The following is a 24,778-nucleotide window of genomic DNA, read 5'->3' as shown; positions in this document are numbered from 1 at the left end:
CCAAATTGTTCTATGATTCTACGTTCTGTTTTTCAGTAATGATAGGTGTCTTTGAGAATTATTCTGCTCATTGAGTATAGTGGCTGTTTGAGATTTTTGGTATATTACACTTACTGTATTTTACTCTATTTAAAAAGAAGAAAGAATATACTAAGAAAATATGCTGGCTTTAGAAAAATGGGGAAGAAGCCTTAATTTTTCCAAGGTAAATTTCTTCTGTTACCTTCTGAGTGACTAATCTATCCCCCCAAGGGGTATAGTTCACTTTCTGAGCTCTTAAAATAGATTTTTATAATGGGTTTGTCCCCTCATCAGACACTTCCCTTCTGTAGCTGCCTTAGAAGGGCTTAAATTCTTCTAGTTATAGTCTGATCGCCTCATTTCATATCACACGTGTCTTTGGCTGAGAAGAATGTGGTAGCTTTTCCTTCAAAGCAAAATTTTAGCATGCAGGTTTTAACAAGAATGCTGAAAAATACAGGCTCATGCTTCTGATCACATAGCAGTTACTAAGTGCAGTTGTTGACTCCTCTACTTACAAATAGTAGAGCTGGTAGGAAACACATTTTGAGACAAGCAGAATGAGTAAACTTTCAGTATTCAGTACTTATTAGTTTAAAAGGTGGATGAAGAAATCAGCTGAGGAAGGGAAGGTTAGTCTATAATATGCACACTAATTTTATTAAAGTATCAGGAAAGAAAGAGTAAGGGATACTGCCAGGCAGTATTTTTGCTTATGTACTGTAAGCAGTTCATTTCTCATATACATATGATGTGTAGTTCGAGTTTGTATTAACACTTGCATAATGTTTTATTATGCTTGGTTTTGGGTGGTGGGGGGTTTTTATATTGCAATTTGGTATTCTAAACACTAATATCTTCCATTTCTGGTTTAATAAATTAGTTTTAGTTATTTTATGAACACTTCTGTTGTTATAGTCTCTGTTCAACACCTAAACCCTTACTGTTAAAAGATAACACTTTTTTGTTTTAACCACTTAAATCCTTTGTCAAAACATCAAGTCTCTGTCTTCACTGCCTAAAAATGTTATTTATCTTTGAAATAAGGTTGATAAGATAAAAAATGTTTTGTGTCTGTGTAGCTATCTGAAATAATTTGCAAGTGAGAATATAGCATTGGACTCCTTATGTTGATTTTAAACCTTTTCCTATTCAAGGCTTTTACAAAGAGGGCACTAAGTATTGACTTACCTTTTCAGGAAATTAAAGTGCAGCCATTGTTAAGATGGTCTGTAGCATACTGTGTAGGAAAGCTTTAACCCTCTGCTGCATCTGCCCTGACCTCTGGTGGTCATGCAAAGCTCAGCTGAGAGTCTGGTTTTAAATAAACTGGGAGGTTGCCTCTGTCAAATCTTACTTCCATTTTACTTCCATTTGCTACAGAAAAAAAAACCAAAAAAACAAAAACCCCACAAAAACCAACAAAACTTTATGTTTACTCACTTTTAGTGGTTAACAGAGAAGGTGCAAAAGCTTTAGTCTTCCCCATTATGTTTCAACTCCAGTTTTGCGGTACTGTGCTAGTTCCAGAGATGCGCATGTTGGACATAAAATAGCAGGACTGTTGACACTACAAGTTATACGTTGCTTTCTTCTCACCATTTTTTGGAGACCTCCTTTCATATAGATGAAACGAAGGTCAAAGATTTGTTTTTCTGAACATTACCTTGCCATTTTTTCTGCGATATTTTTAGATGCATTGAGCTTTGCACAAGTAGAGTAGCTTTACTACTTAATCATAAAATAAAGTTTTGCATTCTAGTGTATGTTTTCATCCTGTAAATTCTTGGCTGTTCTTCTGTAATCTTAATAGGAACAGAGATGGAGAAGATTCTTTTTCTTATTTAAAAAAAGTCTTTTGAATGTTACACTAAAGCGATTCTGCCTTTCTCCCTCTGCCACATGACTTGCACTTTATCACTTCATTTATTTTCCTTCCAGTTAAGGATACTGAAATTGGTAAAGTTCGAAATGTCCTAAAGGATCTAATCTGGATTTATTACTGTTTCATTTTGAAGCAAATCTGATACGCGTCTTACAAAGATGCAACCTTGTTTTATAACCCACTGAGGTTTTTTAAGTATAGGCTATGAATCTGATCCTGCAAGCTAGTAGTAACATAAATAGATGTTATGTAATGGTTCACGAAGGCACCGGGAAGCATCAGGTTCTTATTAGGAAACTGCTGAGGGCAAGTCTTGTATAATACCACTGGGTCGTTTGAGTTTTTTTTAAATTCTGAGAAAATGCGAAACATTCTTGATTTCTTTTTGTCACATTTAGTCAGTGTGACTTCTCATAAAGTACGTTGTAATCTTTTTAAAGTTATTTATGCACTGAAGATTCAATATGCAAAATTCAACTGTAAAAGTAATCTGAAACTTCTGCTGAATTTGCAGCTGAATTGGGCTGCCAAACGAGAGCTTATGCTCAGACACATGCAGGGCTGAAATCACAAGATACAGGGTAGAATATTTGAATTAGAGCTACTAGAAATCAAATGGATGAAAGAAGTTATGAAAACTGAGATGCAAATCTGTACTGTTAATAAGAAAGGGGTTTTTGTCCTCAGATTGTGGACCCAAAGATCAAAAAGAGGGTAAATATCCCAAATTCAACTCATCAGTGAAGAAGGAATAGGCAATTGCAGGCGTACGCACTTGCAAAATACAGGGGTAATGCTGCAGTGTTAAAAGCTGTGTGAATGTCTGTGTGCATATAGATGCTTATATTTTTAATTAAATGTGTATTGAATACTTTATATTTATCATTATCTTGGAAGGTTTATAACTTGAAAAACTTGAAAGACAGTGGAACAAAGAAAACTTCTGTTTTCTTTTTGTCCAAGTACCATGATCCAGTGGTCCAATTCTGAACAATTTTTAATAAGAATGAGGAGGGGGGTGTATAGATATCTCCCATTTGTGTTTCCAGGGTCCATTGAGGTTCTCATGGCAGAGGTCATGCCCTGTATGTTCTTCTAGAGAAGGTTTGTGTAAATCCTAGAATGCTGTTCTGTATCACTTCAGGATTAGGCCTTTTGTTTTGGTAAACAGTAGCAATTAAATGTCTTCACCCAATAGCTGCTTTCTTCACAGAAAAGCACTTTTAGTAGAAGTGCACCACAGATGTTGGAAGTTAATTTCTTTTCCCATACACGTTCCTTTTCCTATTGTGCTTGATTAGGATAAGAACAAACAAGAGGTACAGTACTATTTAGTTCCTAAAACTGATAATAACGACCAACAAATTATGTTGAGTGAATGTTGGCATCCTAAATAGCTATACTTAATACGCAGCTGCAATAATGTAAGATTTACATGGGAAATTACTTTAATCTTCTAATTTGTTTCATGAAGAAAAACATCTTCACTGAGGTCTTACTGCCTAGGATGACTGCAGGTGCTGTGGGATAAGGGAAACCCCTGCTTTTGTGAGGACTGTGGGAGATGCCATGCAGGGGTGTTTTGAGTAGGTGTGGCTTATGGAAAATAAGTACTTCTAAAATGGTAACTTTTTAATTAATCCAGAAGTGTTTTATAAGTCTTGATTAGTTTAGGAAAAATGCCTATCGTAGACAGAGTAGACAAATGAGATGCAAGTGTTTAAGTTTTGCTTTGCTTATAGCTTTGAGAAGCCTCTGCTGCTGAGAGGCAAGGACTGGACGTGAAATGGGGCCGTGGGGAAATTCAGTCGCTTTGCATGGGAGGTTACTGCACTGACTGTGATGCCAAACAGTGTTTAGGAGCAACCCGATGGACTGCTGGTGCCTAGAAACTTCAGATGAGTGGCACCTGTACAGGTGAGGCTTAGCCTCACGTGCACAAAAAGCACATGGGAATTGTCACAGAATTAATTTGTGGACACACGTCAGCCGTGGCACCTTGGGGAATTTGAAACTAGTTTGAAATTTAGACAAGCTCAAGGTCTTGCTGTGAACTTCGGATGCATGTGCTAACTGCAGCTGCTGCCTTCTAGCTCTGCGACCTTGCAAGAGTGCTGACTGGGTACCTGCTGCATGTGCTGGGCTTCAGCAGAGGATGTGCCCGTGTGGGAGAGCCGGTAAACACTGACATGGGCAGTACGCGCATGGGGACTGTGCTGGTTTGACTGAAAATGAGTTAGTTTTCTTTATGCAGTTAGAAAACTTTCTTTTTCATAGCTAGCACAGTCATGATTTGGACTTAGTTTGAGAAGAAGCGATAACACCCCAGCATAGAGTTAATATTTTTAATTGCTCTGGTCTGAGAGCCAAGGACACTCTGAGCGCTCTGCCCACAGGTGTGAGGCGTCAAGGAAGGGGCGCATGGATGGGGCAGAGCTTGACTGACATCCAGACCGGTCAATGAGAGTATTCCATCCCATTAGCGTCCTGCTTCATATTTAAGGGGGAGTCAGGATCTTCCAGTCTCACTCTATCTCTGGCTCTTCTCTTTGCTCTTGGAGACCTGATCAAGGGAGTTCTGTTTAGGATGTTTAGTTTGACCTTTTGCTATTTTGCAGAGACCTCTGGGCCTTTCTGCCTTTTTCCTCTTTTCTCTCTCCAAGATTGGCTGTTTGGGACCAGTTGCTGCTTCCTGGGATTGGCTGCTTGGTGTGAACAGAGTTCATGAGGAACTGCATTGAGTATATTTTATATTCTATTTCTAACATATGTTATAAGCGAAACCATATGCCAATCTTAATTATCCAATTAGAATTTATTAAGCAAGCAGTAAACAGGCAAAACAGCGCTGGGTGGCCGGGGACTCTCAGCTCCACCAACGGCTCCCCGCCCCCGCAGAGTCCCTCTTTTATAACTTTCCGGTCTCCAGGTGGATTTCCAGGCTGGCGTGGCTTGGTCCGATGTCTTCTGCGGCTGCGCGTCCTGTTGCTGGGGGGTCGTGGGATGAAGGCAATAGTTTTCCTCCACACCGCAGGCTGCGACCCCGCTCCCTCGGGCAGGCGCAGCACACTTCACCCACATAACTCCATTACGTTCCCCCCCGACCCAGGCAATCACGCCAACATATTTTGTTCACCTGGTTTGATCAACAAATTCACAATATGAGTTTATTGCAATCCCCCCTTTCCGTTTTTATCCTTTTGTTGATCAAACCGTGCAATAGCCTCCCGGGCTAGAGGAAGTATGGGGGTTTCTTTCTCGGCAATACCGCCTTCTAAGTGTTTGTACTGTTTTCTTAACAACATTAGATGTGCTGCTTCTAATTGACTCTTTACTAACCTAATGATTCTATTTAATATACAAGGCCAGAAGGTTAAGATTAACATTAATACTATTAAAGGTCCAGTTATGGTCGATAGTAAAGCAGTTAACCAAGGGGATTGTGTGAACCAGGATTCATACTAACTCTGTTGAGCTTCCCTTTCTTTTTTCCGTTTTTCCAATCCTTCCCGTAATTTGGCCATGGTGTCTCTAACTACTCCAGTGTGATCTGCATAAAAACAACACTCCTCTCCTAAGGCTGCACACAGTCCCCCTTGCTGTAAGAAAAGGAGGTCCATCCCCCTTCTATTTTGCAACACTACTTCTGATCCCACAAGGGGCTCGCCTGGTCTCCTTCCCCCTGGAATCCTTCAGTGGTATTTTCCTTTTCCATATGAGTGGTATTAGTTGGAGATACCACCTTAGACCCCTTAAGCACTGAATTAGGGCCTATAGCTTGTACATGCGTTATCTCTTCTCTTCTGATAAAAATAAGACCTCCACGGTCAGTACCAGGCTCCCAATACCTCATTCCCCAGGTTTTTCCCATTTGCCAAGTGGAATCTAGAGGGTTGGATATGTTTATATATATATAACGACAATCCCCTTCTGTCACTACGCCTCCACTGGAGTCTCGTTTAGGAGGTTTACATCCGTAGGGTCCCCACCCCACAGATAAAAATTTATCTTGACCTCCTCCTGGGGTCCAGTCTGAGGCTACGGTCTCGCACCCCCAATAAGCGCAATAGTAAGAATTGGGGTAATTACAGTACCCTTTTCCAGGATTAGAACCGGGACAAAAATAGAAGCCCTTTTTGTTTAAACATGGGCTAATAGGTACTAATTGACATAGGGTTGGAGTGAAGCTCGGGCTTCCAGTTCCACTTATTTGTTGAATAATTTTTTTATCTTCCCACCTAGAGAGCGTCCATTTATAAGGTTGATGGGGGCTCTCTTTTCCTTGCGCTATTCCCATTGTCAATAGTAATATCAATATACTTAATTTTAGGTTTAAGAAAAGTGGTGTGATTCTGCCCTTGCGACAGGTATCCCAAGGGCCCAGATAATCATTTTGGTTTTTACCTTTATCCCTTAAGGGAGATGGGAGACTTTGGAGAAGCCCTGTGGCCGCTTGGTTTGGGAGTTGTAAGTCAAGGGGCCCCATGAGCCATTCCTGGAGGTGGTTCAGCAACCCCAATCCCCACAGCAGTACGCCTCTGCCTTCTCCGTTGCTTAGAGTAGTGAGGTGTACCATCTTCTTGGCAGCAGTCGTATTCTTCAGGGGAACCTCCTTCATATTGAGTCAACCTTGACTTATATGCCTCCCAGATTTTATTCTTCACTTCCCAAGCTCCACACTTCACTTTAGCTAGACCCCTTTATAATTGCCACTCCCACTCGTAATGCCTATTCAGCTAATTATAACATTCGTGGCAAATACCGCTAGGGGAATACCCATAGGAGCAATGGACCCACCACTTTTCTTTACAAAGTTTGCACCTATAGCATACAAAGGGATAACATATACAGTTAGGATTTTTACAAAAGACAGCTTCACTCATCCGCTTTTCTCCAGAAGGTAAGTTTCAAGTTGCCAGGGTTCCCGGTTGCCTCCCAGTGAGAACTCCGAATTGGTCCCTTGATTCTGCTTGCGTGAGTTCACCCTCTTTCAGCGGTCCGGATTGCGGTATCTGTGGTAAGTAGAACAAGAAAAGGTCCTTCCCAACAGGGAGTTAACAGATGATTCTTTCCAAGTTCTGATTAATACTTTATCTCCCGGTTTAATTTTGTGTATTGCAATGTCTAGGGGCGGCCTCTGTACTATCCGTCCCTTCTTTATTAGTTCTTGCCTTCTTTTCATGAGCCCCACAATATATTCCTGCAATAATTTTTCTTCTACCTTTGGGTGCTCAGTTGGTATTTCTAAATCATAAGGCATTCCATATAACATTTCAAAGGGAGAAATTCCAGTGTCTGCTCTGGGTTGCGTTCTCACATTTAGTAGAGCTAATGGCAAACATTTTACCCAGCTCATTTTGGTTTCGATTATTAATTTGGTCAAATGCTTTTTAATTTCACCATTCATTCTTTCTACCCTTCCCGAGCTTTGTGGATGCCATGGGGTGTGATATTCCCACTTAGTCCCCAAGGGACCTAGGACTTCTTTGATTATCTTTGAGGTGAAGTGGGGCCCCCGGTCTGAGTCAATCACTGCTATGTTTCCATACCGAGGTATAATGTTTTCTAATAATACTTTGACTACAGTTTTCATGGTGGCTTGGGCCACCGGAAAAGCCTCTACAAAATGGGTCAAGTGGTCCACTAGGACCAGGAGGTATTTCTATTTACCAGCCTTCAGTAGTTCGGTAAAATCAATTTGTATCTTTTCAAAGGGTCTTTTGGCTAATTCGTGCCCTCCATATACCCTTTCTCTGAGTTGTTGTTTATTTACCCTCTGACATGTCAGGCATTCTCCAACTATTCTCTTGGCTATATCATATATTCCTCTGCACAGATATTTTGTTCCAAACTAGTCTACTAATGCCTGTGCTCCCCAGTGGGTTTGCCTGTGAAATTCTCTCATTCTCCATGCCGCCCCCTTTGGGATCACTTCCCTTCCATCGGGGAGTAACCATTTCCCTTCCTTTTCAGTGACCCCTGCTTGTTCAAGTTCCTCGTTCTCCTGAATAGTGAAACTCACGGTATTATTTGTTTTAGTTTTCGTCTGTTCTGCCTCCTTTATTACCAATAAAGCAGCCCTCTGGGCTTCCTCATCAGCTAGCTTATTCCCCTTTACTTGTACAGAGGTGCCTCTTTGGTGGCCTTTTACGTGTACTATCGAGATTTGTTTGGGTCCTCTTAGAGCTTTCAGAGTTTGTTTTATCAAGGCCTCATGTACCAGGCCTTTTCCTTGAGAGTTTATTAACCCTCGTTCTTCCCAGATTTTTCCAAATGTATGGACTACCCCAAATGCATATTTGCAACCTGTAAACATGGTGCCCTCCTTATTTTTCAACAATTGCAGAGCCCTTAATACTGCCTATAATTCACAAGCCTGAGCGGACCAAGTTGCATCGAGGGGACCGGATTCCCTTACCCTTAGGGTGGTTCCATCTATTATGGAATATCCTGACTTCCGCCTTCCATCTCTTACTCGAGACGACCCATCTACAAATAATTTTTCCCCATTTGGTAGTTCTTCTTCCTCTAAATCTTCTCTAATCTTGGTCTGATACTCTATCAATTGGACACAATCATGAGCCACTATAGCTTGCAAGCAAGTGGGCCATCCTCTACTAACTAGGTCTAGTAGTTTTGAAAAATAACCTATGGGTTTCTTTTTCCCCGCCCACTCTTGAGTTAGTACCCCAAAAGCTGTTCCTTCCTCCATATTTACGAATAAATAAAAGGGCCACCTGATATCGGGTAAACTTAGTACTGGAGCGTTTACTAAGTCTGTTTTTAAGTTTTCTAAGCTTTGCTCATCATCTTGGTTCCATTTCATTAGACCCTCCCCCATTAATTTCTGATACAAAAACTTCACCTTACTACTATAATTCTCAATCCATTGCCTGCAATAACCTAAGAGTCTTAACAACTGCCTTACTTGTCTCTTGTTCTTAGGCACCTGGAGTGATAAGATCCTATTCACTCGCTCAGGGTCTAATTTCTTAGTCCCTTTCCTTAACCAGTGTCCCAAGTATTTTACCTCTTCTTCAGTAAATTTTAACTTGGACTTTGAGACCTTCAACCCCTTCAAACTCAAAAAGTTTAATAACCTAATGCTTTCATTCCTAACAGTTTCTTGGTTTTCCCCTGCCAACAACAGGTCGTCTACATACTGTACTAGAGTCACTTCTGGGTCTAACTTGAAAGCCTCTAATACTTGTTCTAAAGCCTGCCCGAATAGATTTAGTGATTCTGTGAACCCCTGCGGGAGTACCATCCATCTTAGCTGCTGTTTCCTATGTGTCTCAGGGTTTTCCCATTCAAAAGCAAAATAATCTCTACATTCTTCCTTTAGACAACAGGCCCAAAATGCATCCTTTAAGTCTATTACGCTATACCACTTCAGCTCTGGGGAGAGCTGGCTTAACAAAACATAAGGATTGGCTACTACAAGAAATCGGGTAACGGTCCTCTTATTTACTTCTCTTTAAGTCTTGCACTAAGCGGTAGGATCCGTCTGACTTTTTAATGGGTAAAATGGGGGAGTTATGGGGCGACGTGCAAGGTTCCAATAATCCTTGTTGCAACAACCTTTCGATTACTGGTTGTAATCTTTGCCTGCCCTCTTGTGACATAGGATATTGCTTAACTCTAATTGGGACTTCTGGGTTTTTGATAGTGACCTCAAAGGGAGTGATATCTAATCGCCCTACTGAGTCTGGAGTGTACCATACTTCAGGATTAATTTTAGCTTCATCCTCCGTAGTCAGAACACACAGTTTTACCGCTATCTCTTTGTTCTTTGCCTCTAAACTGATTCCCAACTGAATCATCAAATCTCTCCTTAGCAAATTATATTCTGCTTTGGAATATAATAAATGAATATAATATATATTATTATATTATATAATTATAATATAATTATATCCATTCGGATACTCCCAAGGGGTCCTCTAAAAGGTTCCCCATCTCTTTCTTAAATTCCCTGACATCCCCTGAATTCAGACGTACTGACACAAAACCCATGCCAGGCTGCGGACCTCCCATAGCTATTTCCCTTAAGGGGTATAGTCCCTTTTCTGACTGCTTCTTTCTCCTAGCCTGACTCCTCGTAGTTCTCTGAGTCCCCTCGGGGGAACTAGGAGAGTCTGAATCTGGGTCTGGGGCTGTCGGGAGAGAGGGAGGAGAAGCGGTTGGGTCTGGCGCGGGTGCAGGAGGAACATAAGGAGGGCGAGGAGCGGGAAGTTCTTTGGGGTGTTTGGTCTTTTTCTTAGGGTTCTTTTCGCTTAAAGCAAACACATGGACTCTGGTATCTGATCTTATCTATCAACTAGCATATTCACTCTCTTCTAAACTGAAGGGTTCTTTAGAATTTACATATATGTTTAAGGCTTGACATATCCAGTCCTCAAATGATCCAAAAACGGGCCAAAACAAGCGATCTCTCCTGATCTGTTTACCACCCCATACCTGCATACAATAACATGCCATTTTTTCTCTACTTTTTCCTCGCCTAAAGGACTATCTGGCAGTATACCGGGCAACCCCACCTTAGGGCTCCCCCATGGAGTCAGAAGGCTTGCTTTTCTTCTGCCCCATCTTCCGAAGTGCCTTCTCTCACACACACACGCACACGCACCCCTCGTTCGTGGCTCACGCCCTCCCGGGCAATGAGAACCGAACTGTAGGGGGGGGTCCGCACCGCAGGGCGGGGGGGTCCGCACCGCAGAGGCGGGGGCGGGGGGGTCCGCACTCACCTCGCCCCCCTCGGGAGCGTCTCGTTCATGCGCACTTCGGGAAACCCACCCCGACCGAACGGAACCGCTTTAAATACTTACTCCCCCTGGAGTCCTCGTCCGGATCTTCGTGCACAAAAAAATTACGGGCTGCTGCAGTATTCTTTTGCCTGCTTACCGAATTTAGGGTTCGGAGGTAAAGGTCTCGGAAAGGATATCGTTACTCCGGGGCCATCCGAGGATGGGGCGCCCCCACAGAGTTCCGAGTCCAAGCCGAGTTAACCTTTATCCGAGTCACGGCACCAAATTTGTTATAAGCGAAACCGTACGCCGATCTTAATTATCCAATTAGAATTTATTAAGCAAGCAGTAAACAGGCAAAACAGCGCTGGGCGGCCGGGGACTCTCAGCTCCACCAACGGCTCCCCGCCCCCGCAGAGTCCCTCTTTTATAACTTTCCGGTCTCCAGGTGGATTTCCAGGCTGGCGTGGCTTGGTCCGATGTCTTCTGCGCTGCGCGTCCTGTTGCTGGAGGGTCGCGGGAGGAAGGCAATAGTTTTCCTCCACACCGCGGGCTGCCACCCCGCTCCCTCGGGCATGCGCAGCACACTTCCCCCACATAACTCCATTACGTTCCCCCCCCCGCCACCAGGCAATCATGGCAACATATTTTGTTCACCCGGTTTGATCAACAAATTTACAATATGAGTCTATTACAATATACATGTGTTTACTAGTAGTGTATTAGTATTTTGTTGTTTTATTAAACTGTGTTTATCTCAGTCCAAGTTTCTCCCTTTGGATTCTGTGGAGTCTCCTTCTCTGGAGACGTTCAGACCCGCCTGGACGCCTTCCTGTGTAACCTCATCTGGGTGTTCCTGCTCCGGCGGGGGGATTGCACTGGATGAGCTTTTGAGGTCCCTTCCAATCCCTGACATTCTGTGGTTCTGTGATGCTCTCCCCTATTCGGGGTTTGGGGAGAGGGTGAGTGAGCAGCTATGGTGGCTGTAGTGCTAGCTCAGGTTAAACCACGAGGGACCACAGGGTTGAACCACAGGGACAAACACCATTATGGGGAAGTGGGGGTGGTGACCTGCTTCGCCTGGGCTTCTCTTACTGGAGCCGCTCACTGCTGCATGCTGTGCTTTTGCAGGGAAGAATGAGAAACCGACCCTGTCTTTGCAATATGAGTCCTCGGGTGTGGACCATGGGGGTGGTCCATGGTGAGGGTGCGGAGCAGGGGATAGCAGAGGGAGGACGGGGACAACAGAGGGAGGACGGGGACAACAGAGGGAGGACGGGGACAACAGAGGGAGGACGGGGACAGGCGGCGCTACGAGCAGCGCTCCCTTGGGAGTGGCTCGCCATGGTGGCTGGGCCCCGGGGAGCAGGACTACAACTCCCAGGAGCCTTTGCACATCCCGCGCATGCGCACGCGGGGACACGCGCCTCGGGCGCGGCGGCGGCTCCCAGCGCGCTGCTCTGCGGGCGCGGGCCGGACTACAACTCCCAGCGGCCCCGCACATCCCGCGCGTGCGCGCAGCTCCGGCCCGGCCGCACTTCGCCGTTGTCGCCGTAGGTGGGTGGGGGGAAGGGAGCGAGCGCGGCGGTGAGGAGGAGGAGGAGGAGGAGGAGGAGGAGGAGGAGGGAGGGGGGGGGTGAGAGTTGAGAGTTCAGCCGCCGCTGTCGCAGCCAGCTCGGACTCATGATTCCCATATGCCCGGTAGTTTCGTTCACCTATGGTGAGTAACGGCGCTCGGGGTGTGTGTGTCCGCGCGCGCGGAGGGGGAGGGGGTGCGGCCCGCGCGCGGGGCGGGGGCGCGGGGGGGGGAAGGGAGGGGAGGGGGGTGTTCTGAGGCGCCGTGTCTGACCTGTCGCTCGTGCGCTCTTTCTGTCCCTTGTCTGTCTGTCCCTTTCTCTTCCCCCCTCCCCGCCTCTTCTTCCCCCCTCCTCCTGCCCGGGCCTCCTGTCATGGCCCCGACCGCCGCCGCCGCCTTTTGGTTACCGTCGCCACAGTGCCCAGCCGGCTGGGAGAAGATGCCAAAATGGCCACCGGCAACTACTTTGGATTCACCCATAGCGGGGCTGCTGCCCAGTATAGGTAACCACCGCGACCCCTCCCTGCCCCGCCCCACCCTCTGTCCGCGCCCGCAGCCCCTTCTCCCCGCTTGGCCTCCGGTCCCTGACCGGCGTCTCCCCGCCGCTCGGGGCCGCTCCTGCCCGCTGCACCCCCTCGTCAGGGAGGGTTGTGCCCGGACCCTCCTGCGTGTCCGCCCCGCCCGCGGCCGTGTTTTGTGATCCTGCCGGTAAGGGCCTCCCTGCATCCCCGGGGGTGTGAGGGTGGGGAGGTGGCGCTGGGCACCGCGATGGAGGAGGAGACGCAGCGCCGGCGTCAGGTCCCGAGGCCCCTAAATTAAAATGGCCACTTGCCGTCAACGCGACCAGTGAGTTACCGCCGGCCTCCTCTGGGCCCTTCTCCTCCTTCAGCTTCGGGGAAGATGGGGCTTGCTCCCCGAGCCTTTGCCCTCGCTTATGTCGGCGTGGGAGGGTGGAATCCTTTTTAAAGCAGGTTAGAATTATATCAGCTCTACCTGTTGGAGACTGGAGGGATATGGGAAGAGCTGAAGCACCAGAAAATACAGGGGACTTCATTCCACTGAAGCAATGTTATAATTAATTATCTACGAAAGCAGAGAAGGTACTTTCAGGGCCAGGCACGTTTTTCAAAAGATTTCCTACTTTGAATATACAAGACTAGGAGCAGGTCTTATACTGGAGCTTGGGGACCTGTAACTGTACAACTTTTATAGACACACTGCCATAAGTGTTTGTATCTTTGCAGTTTTTGTGCATCCAAATTATGCATCAGCATATTAAAAAGTAATCGGTAGCATCTATTATCTCACGTTTCTGAAATCAGATCACTTAATCTGGGAAAAAAGAGATACAATCAGGAACGTCTTCACATTTTTGGCTTGTGTTGAAGTAGCACTTTAAAGTCCATATTTGGATCTGTTATTCATTTCATAAATCTGTAATACAGACCTTCCTTGATTCCTATGTCTTGGTTAACAGAAAAAACAGAAGAATAAAGCAAATATACGAGAAGTTATTAACAAATGAGTGCAGATGTGTGGTACTGTTAATTAGCTAATCAAAATTGCATACCTGCATAGCTTCAGGAATATACAGTTTTACAGAGGTCTTGGAATGATTCCAAATCTATTCTTTCTATCTGTTTTTTCCTGGAAATTGATGTAACTTTCATTTACTCGAATGCTTGATAGTGGAAGGAGAGGATTAAATGTGTCTGCCTTCTAGTTCTTTTATGCTTAGGTGTTCACAGCATGTTTATGTTTTATTTGACAGTTAAAGTGAAATTTGAAACTGGGTTTCATGGGGTATGAAGGAGTTTCTGAATAGGATTTTCTTTTTGGCCTTTTTTTTTTTTTTTTGGTAAGTAAGCATATTACCTTTAATAACAATCTGAGATCCATGCATCTGCATTTTTGAAGTGGAGACGAATTTTTTAAATTATTATTCCTTTTATTATGGAGCTGAGGTGGTCTCTAGACTTAACAAATGTGAACAACTTGTTTGAGATTTCTGTTTCAATTGCGATATAAAAACATATAATTGGGATAATGTTCAAGTTCAAAACTTGTTGTCTTAGTTAATCCTAAATGTGTCCTTGAGAAAATGGAAAAACTAATTTAAATAAGCTTTTTCCTTTGCTATCACAATGCAAGATACTATTTCATATGCTATTAGTAAAACACTCTGCATCCTACAAATGGTTTGTATATTTACCACATCTGAAAGTGAAGAGACACAGCAATCAGTGTTAAAGCAGCCCTTTAATAAGAATTAATTTAATATTTTGAGCAGAAAACTGAAGACTCACTTAAAATGTCTGAAAGGGAACTTACCTTCATGAAGCAGTCTTGGCAGGTCCTTAGTAGGTTGTTTGCAGAGTGCTACAAAATGTGTATTCCAGTCCAACATATTTGAGAAAGAGATGTTAGTGGCAGAGGAAGATAGTAAAAAGATTTAGTATTGCAACAAGTCCTGTACTATTGTTACCGGTATTTGAAATAACAGTTTAGAGAGTAATAAAATTATTGCGTTCTTAGAAACCAGGATAATAGATAAACAAATGGATATTTATCTACATAGGTAATACATAAGTCAGCCTCGTAAATCTACCAAAAGAAAAATTCTAGCCACAGGAATACTCCGTGTTTTTTTAAAAAGTTGCTCAAAACACCAAGTTTTTTTAGGAGGGCAATACAATATTTCAGCTGGAAGAGACCTACAACGATAATCTGCTCCAACTGCCTGACCATTTCAGGACTGACTGACCAGAAGTTACAGCAGGTTTTTCAGGGCCTTGTCCAAATGCCCCTTAAGCACTGACAGGCTCGGGGCATGGACCACCTCTCCAGGAGGCCTGTTCCAGTGTTTGGTAAAGAAATGCTGCCTCATGTGCAGTCCGAACCTCCCCTGATGTAGCTTTGAATGTTTGCCACGTGTCCTGTCACTGGATCCCAGGGAGAAGAGCTCAGCATCTCCCTCTCCACATCCCCTCCTCAGGAAGCTGTAGAGAGCAATGAGGTCGCCCCTCAGCCTCCTCTTCTCCAAACTGGACAAGCCCAAAGTCCTCAACCACTCCTCACAGGACATCCCTTCAGCCTTTCCAGCAGCTGTGTTGCTCTTCTCTGGACGCATTCAAGGACTTCCGCGTCCTTCTTAAATGGTGGGCTCAGAGCTGCACACAGTGCTCAAGGTGAATCCAGTAGGACAGTCCCCTCTTCTGACCGCTGGTTATCCCATGTTTGGTGCTCCCCAGGATGGGGTTTCCCTCTTGGCTGCCAGGGCACACGCTGCTGATCATGTTGAGCTGCTGTCGACCAGCACCCCCAGGTCTCTTTCTGCAGGGCTGCTCTCCAGCCACCCCTCTCCCAGTCTGCACTGGTGCCCAGCACTGCGCTGTGCTGGGTGCAGAATCCAGCATTTGGAGTTGTTAAATTTCATCCCGTTAATGATTGCCCAGTGCTCCAGTCTATCTAGATCCCCCTCTTAACTTGCTTCATATTTAATCAAAGGCAGCAAAAGAGCTAAGTACCTTTCAAACCTCTAAATAATGGATTAGAAGCATTCTTGTTCCTTTCAGTGTTGTCACTGCATAAAATTTCCTGCCACCCGCTCATTCAAAATTCTTTGTGTGCACTACCCAGTAATAATATCATGACTTAATGAGAAAAGCATTAGGTCATGCAAATACCAATAGAGGAAGTTTCTCAGAGGATTGCAATACCTTTACAATCTGTGCTTTCTGCTAGTGGTGGTATTAGGGCCTAAGGTTATAAACCTGCATGCAGTACAAACTTCATCTGTTACTTATTTGAGTAACTGTATTAATCCATCTGTTTAGAAGCCTGAAATAAATGTGGAATTGGTGATATTGGTCCTACTTTGTTTGTGTATGTGTGTTCTCTGTAGGTCACCTGAACTACTGTGTGTCTCTTCTGTTTGAAATAAACAATGGAATATTGGCTTGTCTTTAATGTTTAAGAAGTATTGGCATTCTTGATTCAGTGCTGGAGAGAGGCTTAGTTATGCTTTTATTCTGAAGCTGGCTGATGGAAATGTGGGAATGCTGGTGGAGAGATAGGGGCATTGAAAAATGTTTGGACAGAGAAGTGTGCAAATGTGGTAGTCTCATTAAATTGTTAGGATTTTGGGTTCTGTTAAGAAGAGAAAAATCTTTGAGTGTCTGAGTTTCATCTTAGTAATATTCGTACTGTGTGCTTTCTCTAATGAGACAGATCACAGACAGGAGATTCTTGGGTAGTTTGGGGTGATTTGTTGAGTTTTTTAATTGCTCTGTTACTAAATATGGCAAGACTTCCCAGGTAAAGGCAATATTAGCAGTTCAGGTCTAGAGCAAACCACAGTGCCTGTGAGTTTAGGTTAAGATGCAGTCTTCTGGGCAGCCATATGGAAACGAACTCCAGCAGTTATAGCTTGTTTGGCATTTAGGCGCAGTGTGTGATGTTATAGGATATTTGAGGCTGGTGCAGAACAGCAAAGGATGGTGAAATGCTGTGGATGTGTAAGTTGGCTATTGGGAATTGTTTGGACATGGACTGTTCTTTTTGCATTTGCTAGTACTTCTAATTAACTTTACTTTTGTCTTCAGTGTCTGCCCCAGTTACCTCTTTTTCAACTAGATACTGGTTTCAAAAGTATTCAGCCTTTCAGAGACATTAGGGCTGTAATTCACACAGGTCTACTAGCCCAAGCTTGCAGTATCACTAAGTAGAATTCAGACTTGTGCTGGTGGACAACACAAAGAAAAGGACAGTACTGAGTAGGACTTATAGCTTATTCTGAAGTGAAAATGTACTACTGGGCTTAAACTTACATTAAGAAAAACATTTGTTCATCTTACAATATTGTGTTATATGCAACCCACTCTAAAATGCATGGGGAATGAAAGTAATCAGTCTTAGATGAATGTTCCTATATCATAGTATAACAACTACAAATCCTTGCTTTCTGTGAATTTTATGCCCATGGTATCTTGAGTTGCATCATATATTAAAGCATATTTGTTTTTAGCAAAAAATTCTTAACTGAATATGATAGAGCTTCATGATGCTGATACTCTTTTGTTCAACTGATGTTAAGTCTGAAGTGCTGTCCTAAACTTGCTGTTCTAGCTTACTTCATGTACACAGGAAGCCTCCAGTAACCTACTGCTCTTTGTAAAAAGATTTTGATAGACTTATTTTCAAATCAGTGAGGTCCCACTCTCAAAGGAGTTGTGCCAACTTTAGAAAGACAGTAAGAGGCTCTGGGTTCATTCTTGTGGGCTGTGTGCCAGTATTGCAGTTGAGTAATGATGGGGGTTGGAGGAGGTGGTGGTAATTGGGGAGGAAAGGTGCCTCAATAATCAGAGAAGCCTTCGTCATTTTTAGGAGGGAGGTCTGCCAAATAGTTGAAATTTGCAGCAGGCTCATGTTTTTAGGAACCGAGCACTTGGGGAAGGTTTTCTGTTAATGGTGTAGTTACCTCCTTAGTAGTTGTAACCTCAAAAGGGATTGATGGTTGGACACTTAACTCTGGGGGGTTAAATTCTGTGTAAAATTTTGTCTGCTCCTAAAATGCAGCCATGGTAGTTAAAGTGTAATTGCATTATTGGTACTAGAAAAGCAAAGTAGTAGCTTACGCAAGAAATATAGAATGTTTTAAGCATCAAGTACATTTTTTCCATACTACTGAAGTTTCTTTCCTTTTATAGAGAGCTTGCCAATTTTAGCATTTTTTTCTGTTTAACATCTTCATTAATGATCTGGATGATGGAGCAGAGTGTACTCTCACCAAGTTTGCTCGTGACACAGAACAGGGAGGAGTGGGTGATGTCCCAAAGGGATACACAGCCATGCAGAGGGACGTTAACGTGCTGGAGCAGTGGTCTGACGGGAATCTCATGACATTCAACAAGAAAAAGTGCAAAGCTCTGTACCCAGGGAGGAACAACCCCTTGCACCAATGTGTGCTGGCGGCCACACAGCTGGAAAGCAGCTTGGCAGAAAGGGACCTGGGAGTGCCAGTGGAAACCCAAGTTGAACACAAGCCAGCAACGGGCCCTTGCCGCAGAGAAGGCGAACGGTGTCCTGGGCTGCATTAGACAAAGTGTGGCCAGTGGGTCGAGGGAGGTGATCCTGCCCCTCAAACTCAGCGCTGGTGAGGCCACATCTGGAGTCCCGTGTCCAGTGCTGGGCTCCCCAGTACAAGAGAGACATGGACATAGTGGAGAGAGTCCAGCAAAGGGCCACAAAGATGAGGAAGGGACTGGAGCACCTCTCCTTTGAGGAAGGGCTGGAGAGCTGGGACTGCCTAGCCACAAGAAGAGAAAGCTGAGTGGGGCATCTTCTTAATGTATATAAATACCTGACGGAAGGGTGCAAAGAGGACACAGCCAGGCTCTTTCCAGTGGTCCCTAGTGACAGGAACAGAGGCAATGTGCACAAGCCAAAACACAAGAGGTGCCCTCTGAACATCAGGGAACACTTTTTGACTGTGAGGGTGACTGAGCACTGGCACAGGTTTCCCAGGGAAGTGGTGGAGTCTCCATCCTCAGAGATATTCAGAAGCCATCTGGATATGGTCCTGGGCAATGGCTCGAGGTGGCCCTGCTTGAGTGGGACTGGACTCCAGATGACCTCCAGCAGTCCCTTCCAACCTCAGCCAATCTTTGATTCTGTGATTTTGACAGGGGAAATGTTCGTAATTGGTATTTTTCAGACAGAGGTAACATCTCAAGCTCAGTTCTTTTTATCTTGCAAGCTATCATTGTGAACATGGTTGTTGACTAGACGTAGATAAAATCAATGTTTTGATAATGAAAAAAGCAGTATAGGCAGTGCGCAGTCCATTGTGTGCAACTGAGTAAAGCAAGGTAGGTACAGAGCATATGTCGTGTCACTGTTACAGGCACTTGCAGTTACATTGTGATGTACAGTGGGGAAAACCTTGAAGAATTTAGTTGGATTTAAATCAGGTCATGAGACTAAATGTGAAGATCAACAAAGCAGTAAGGGTGAATTGAAAACATGAGGATATTTGTCTTTGAGGTGATTTATTGATAGTATATGGTTTAGCTATCCAGTAGTGATCCATATTTTTTGTTTGTGAAGGAATGATGCAAGGATGTTTTTAGAAACAAGCAAGAGGAAGGGAAACTCAAGATTGCTGCAGAGAACTGTCTGTCTTAGGCTGTGGGTAGTTAAATCATAGAACACATTACTTGGAGCTGCTGAAATTTTGATCTACGTAAGCTGAAAACCAACGGAATTCAAGAGGGGGTTGCACATTTGCATGCCTTCAGACCTCAATTTGGATTCTTAGTGAACTGGGTTACAAATAATGTTCTGTTCACAAAGTGGTAATAATAGGAAATATGATTTTCATTAAAGTTCTAAAAATATATATTCAGTCCTCATCAGAATTTTATGCCCATAGTGAGTGACAGGCCCTAGAAAAACAAAAGTCACTTCTAAAGTGCAACTTACTGTAGTCTGTAGTGCAATATTTCATTTCACCATTTTGTGCGGTTTATTGTTAAGTGTGTTTAGGAGGAAAAAAGCTCTTATTATTATCATTATTATCATTATTATCATTATTATCATTATTATCATTATTATCATTACTTTGTTTTTCGTTTTCTTTGCCCAGGTTCTGTTAACACACCTGAACTGTCATCTGACCACTTATTCAATAGTGCCTCTTCCTAAGTTTGGATCTGAAGAAACAGCAGATTGTTGTGCTTCTTTCAGTTTTTTTAGGGTTAGGGTTGTTTCAGTCTTCATATCCCTGATAGAAAAACTGCAAAACTGTGGGTTTTGCTGTTCTGCTACTAACGGAATAATCTGTGAAATTTCAAGAAATCTGGCAGTTAGGTCTCAACAAATATGGTTTCCTTAATGCTAAAATGTTCAGATGTTCTTAAAAGTTAGATTTCGAAAAATAAGCCTTAGTCATTTTTTTTTTAGTACAAAGTATTTGTATTGTAAAAATTATTTTAAGAGTAGCTTAAATGTTGTGCTAAGCCAGCCTGAAAATCACTGCTTTAAATGAAAAAAACCCCTGCAAGAACTATGTTTTAAAATGGCAATTTCTAAGGAAACTTGCAGTTTGGATAGAGACAAACTTGGTTTTAGTCCTGATCTTAACTCTATGTCAAAATAGCACTCTACAGAAAACTAAAAAAAAAAAATTAATATCTTTGCTGCTAGAAAGAATTTTCAGTGTTCAGCACCCTAAACACAGCTGGAGTAGCAGCAGCATTAGTGTGTGTGTGTTGATTGTTAGTACGGAGATGCACTGGAGATCAGCATTTTTGTTTTTCTTTGGCTTGCGTGCACACGAGTTACAATTCATTTTTGTGTTAAAATTAAATCAGTCGGTGTGATGGAAAGGAAGGCTTACAGGGAACCTTTTATGTGTTTCCTCTATATATACTTTTTATGTGCTATGTATCTTATATGGAAATAGGCTGCCTTTTCCTGAAAATGTATTCCTCTGACAATAACTACAGATACTGTATTAAGTTTTGTAACATGTGACTTACTCCACAAATACCTTAATGTATAAAATATCTTACGATCTTAAGTCATCTGAAGTTATTAACTGGCAAAGTTGAAAGCATTATATCAAAGCAGTGTATTTTTTTAATATTGTTAATATGTAAAACATAAAGCGTTCTACTTTAAATTTACCTTTTTACAAAAAAAACCCACTTTCTTACTAGAAAAGGGCAATAGATGGAAAGGAAAAAGGACACGAGCCAAGTGTTCTTCAGAAAAGAGTTCAGTATTTGTTTCTTAATCGCTTTTAATTCTCTGTCATTCGTGGGCTGATACATCACAGGAAATCCAGATGTTCTGTCAGTGTTGCTGTATAAAAGTAACTAACAAGTGAGAGTTGTGCTATATTAGATCTAATAATTATAACAAGTTCTCATCTAAGCTTTTTTTTGTGAAATAATGTTGCTCATGTACAAACCTATGTTATATGGCTCTTGAAGTTAGAAAAACCTGTGTGGTTTTGGAACTGCAGAATGGTGTTTTGCTAAGTGGACACCAACACTTGATTAATTGCTGTTTATCAGCAATTTCTGCACCCTAGCCAGTTTCTGACTTAATTTTAAGTGCGCTGCCAGCTTTTTTTCACTTTGGAAGTCCATATTTATTTTTCTGTATCAAAAACACTGCTACGATTTCCTTGTTGAAGATCTTTGTGGAGTTCAGAAAAAGGTTTTAGTTACTTCTTGAATATCCTGGGTTTTGACAAGGGGAGTTAAAGTTACCAACAGAATTATGAAGTTAATCTAGTTATTTTAATAACTAGTATGGAGTAGTGATGGCTAAGACTTTTTGTTGCTCGTGTTTAAATACAATTTGGCCAAATGTAAGTGTTCAGGCTGGAATTTTCCTGGCTATCTACCTAAAAACATACTTTTTTTTAAAGCTATACTATGGCTTAATTGATTTTGTGGTGCAGAATTGGGCCAGGAGATCTTCATAACTCTTTGATGCCTCAGTGTTTTGGAGTGGAGACTGTGGGAATGAGAAGATGGTTTTTTTACATGTTATACTGTTTCGGAATCACAATTCCCAGTGCATGCAGCAATATCAAATGCTGATACTATGAAAGCAGTTGCAGTGTTACTCTTACCTCCAGTTTGCAAAGTACCAGGGCAAAACACGGACCTGCATTGGGAAGACATACTTTGACTTACTGAAAGGAGTTTCAGACACCAGACAGCACTGTCGACAAGACTAATTTTTCTTATGGCCTTTGCTCTGGGTTGAATTCTGCAGGATTGTGAGACAGTCTGGCACCCTATCCATTAGAAACTCAAATTGACATGGAATTGGAGATTAGTGTGGAGAAACATACACAGTCACTGCTCACTGCATTCGATCTCATGTAGGAGATTTAATATAGTGGTATTTCATAATATTATATGTAGCACTTGTTCTGGTGCTAATGCATCAGAAATGTCAGTATTTCCCATCATAAGTGTCAGTAGAAATTAGAGTAGGTAGTATTCAAAGATTCAAGTCAAAGGTGTTTCACAAAAAATACTTTTCACTGTAATATGATAATTGCAAACAAAGAATTAATTCTCTCAATCCTGACGTTACTTAGATAGGATGTGGAAGATGAGAGCGAGCTGGGTGTACGCTAGGCTGTAAAACTTTTGAATGGACGCAAGCATATTTGAGAGGAGGAGGCAAAGAGTGTGGGGAAATAGGAATATGCATGTAGGAGTTTAGGGCAGGTAAGGAGAAACAAAACACTTCAGGTAAGGTGCTGGAAATAACCTTCTGTAGTTGAATGAAACGTCGTATATCTACAGACCGTGGAGCAGAGCAGTTGAGTGCAGCATGAAGACTGTGAACTGGCTCTGTCTGGGGTGGTGAAAACACAGTGTAACAAATTCGAACTGGAAGATGAGCATTGAAGAATGCGTTTTGTTCCTAGAAAATTGAAATTAAGGTCATCTTGGTGGAGAAGCACTGTTATTATTATGATCTGCAAAATAAATAGGTGCGGTATTAATAATATATTTTCCTTTTGAATGAAAATTTATGACAGAGGAAGTAATATTACAACAATACGGCAGAGTATGATTTGAAGCTGCCAAGTTCTTCACCTATAACTTCTTCAAGAATATTGCTTATTTTGAAATAAAAACTCCGTAACAATTGTAATATGAAGTTACATTGAATTGAATGGTCACAAACTGGACTTATGTATGCAGATGTTGGTCTAGAACTTATTTGCTTTTGCAGCTTTTATAAGCTAAAGAAAAATTCTTGACGTGTGCTCAAACATTGGAACAGGTTGTCTAGAGCAGTCTTGCAATCTCCATTTTGGAGATCATCAAACCTGACTGGACAAAGCCCTGAAAAACCTAATATAACTTCAAAATTGCTTTGAGCACTGAGTTAGAACAGATGACTTCCAAATCTTTGTTCCAACTGAAATTATTCTATGATTCTTAAGCTCCACTGGGTGAATAAAGGCAGTTGGACTGAGAGACTTTTCATATGAAGAGAGCTGGAATTCCTTGAACTCAAATATCTTGTAAGGATATTAGAATTTATTTGGGGGAAGAGAAGAATGGATCTACAAAGAAAACTGGCTAAGTTACCAGGTCAATGATTTAGCTTCTCTGTCTTCAGTGCTACGGTACCTGTTTGCATGCCCTTAGCCCATAGAACATACAGAGTAATTTGGTTCAATTTTTTCCCCGCTGTGTTGTGGGATTAAGCTGAATAGAATTACTTACTTTGTTGTGGTAAAGAATACGCATGTGGTTTGCTACCATGGCTCAGCTGACATACTGTATTTCATTGTTGCTCTAATAGCTTGATCACGTGTGTAAATCTTTTGGAGTCTTATTTATTTGGATTAAATTGAAATACTTGATGTGGTGCAGTAGGGAGAGTTATTACTTAAGGTAGAGATCAGTAAAACAATTGTAGAGAGTGGTAGAGGTGCTTAGTAGTATTAGTACAGTTAGACAAATTAGATGAGTAATTATCAAATAAGAATAATTGCAGTGGAGTTCCTTAGGGATTGGTTCTGAGTCTTGCTTAGTGTTCGTTATTAGTATGACGTGTCGTGATATTTGATGTGAGGCAAATACTGTCAACACACAGGTAACTTTACAAGAAGCTACTCTGGGGAAGCTAGACTGTTTGGAAGGAGAGCACGGTCTACAGTAGAGCGGGTAGCATAGCTGAAACTTCATCTGAAACGATGCGTGTGGTTCTTGCCACCTGTAGTCAAGAAAGAAGAATAGTACTGATATAGGTGCAAAGGTGAACTGCAAGAAAGATCAGTGGAATAGGCAGCCTGGCAAAATAATCTAAGAGGAGGTAGGTTCATCTCAGCAAATGTGATGAGACGCTAATTATCAAAGAAGGATGAAAACTCTTGTAAGTTAAATGAAGAAGTTGGCACAAAAATATTTTGATATAAATTAATGACATGAAAATGTCTGGTCATTTTAATCACAGAATCACAGACTGGTTGGTGTTGGAAGGGACCTATGGAGATAATCTCATCCAACCCACCTGCTAAAGCAGGATCACCCAGAGCAGATCACGCAGGAATGTGTCCAGGCGGGTTTTGAATGTTTCCAGAGAAGGAGACTCCACAACCTCTCTGGGCAGCCTGTTCCAGGGCTCTGGCACCCTCAAAGCAAAGAGATTTTTCCTCATGTTTAGGTGGAACCTCCTGTGCTTCAGTCTGTGCCTGTTGCCCCTCATCCTGTCACTAGGCACCACTGAAAGGAGTCTGGTCCCATTCACTTGACACCCACACTTGAGATATTTATAAGCATTGATGAAATCCCCTCTCAGCCTTCTCTTCTGCAGGCTGAACAGACCCAGCTCTCAGTCTCTCCTCATCAGAAAGGTCCTCTAGGCCCCTCATCATCTTTGTAGCCCACTGCTGGACTCCCTCCAGTAATTCCTTGTCCTTCTTAAACTGGGGAGCCCAGAACTGGACACAGCTAAAAGGTTTTCAGTAAGACCATGGGGAGAAAAGGGAATGTGATAAAT

The 24,778-nt window shown here is 42.7% G+C and overlaps 1 protein-coding gene and 1 long non-coding RNA gene across 4 annotated transcripts in view; one reads left to right on the top strand and one right to left on the bottom strand.

Annotated features, from left to right (window-relative positions):
* Nucleotides 1-4,702: 4,702 nt before the first annotated feature.
* LOC136002432 (uncharacterized) lies at nucleotides 4,703-11,256 on the bottom strand. Its single transcript, XR_010607907.1, has 2 exons — nucleotides 10,735-11,256; nucleotides 4,703-6,918 (listed from the first exon to the last, which is right to left on the bottom strand). It is a non-coding gene; the product is annotated as an uncharacterized LOC136002432 (long non-coding RNA).
* Nucleotides 11,257-12,283: 1,027 nt separating this feature from the next.
* Nucleotides 12,284-24,778, top strand: part of ZFR (zinc finger RNA binding protein) — a 43,865-nt gene continuing 31,370 nt past the window's right edge. For all 3 annotated transcript variants that reach the window (XM_065656601.1, XM_065656600.1, XM_065656602.1), the window contains exons 1-2: nucleotides 12,284-12,373; nucleotides 12,648-12,732. In XM_065656601.1, coding sequence (XP_065512673.1) covers nucleotides 12,337-12,373; nucleotides 12,648-12,732 — 122 coding nt within the window. In that variant the 5' untranslated portion in view covers nucleotides 12,284-12,336. The remainder of the gene's footprint in view (nucleotides 12,374-12,647; nucleotides 12,733-24,778) is intronic.

The sequence above is a fragment of the Caloenas nicobarica genome, chromosome Z (assembly GCF_036013445.1).
Source record: "Caloenas nicobarica isolate bCalNic1 chromosome Z, bCalNic1.hap1, whole genome shotgun sequence".
NCBI lineage: Eukaryota > Metazoa > Chordata > Aves > Columbiformes > Columbidae > Caloenas > Caloenas nicobarica.
This window is presented reverse-complemented; position numbering and strand designations above follow the sequence as displayed.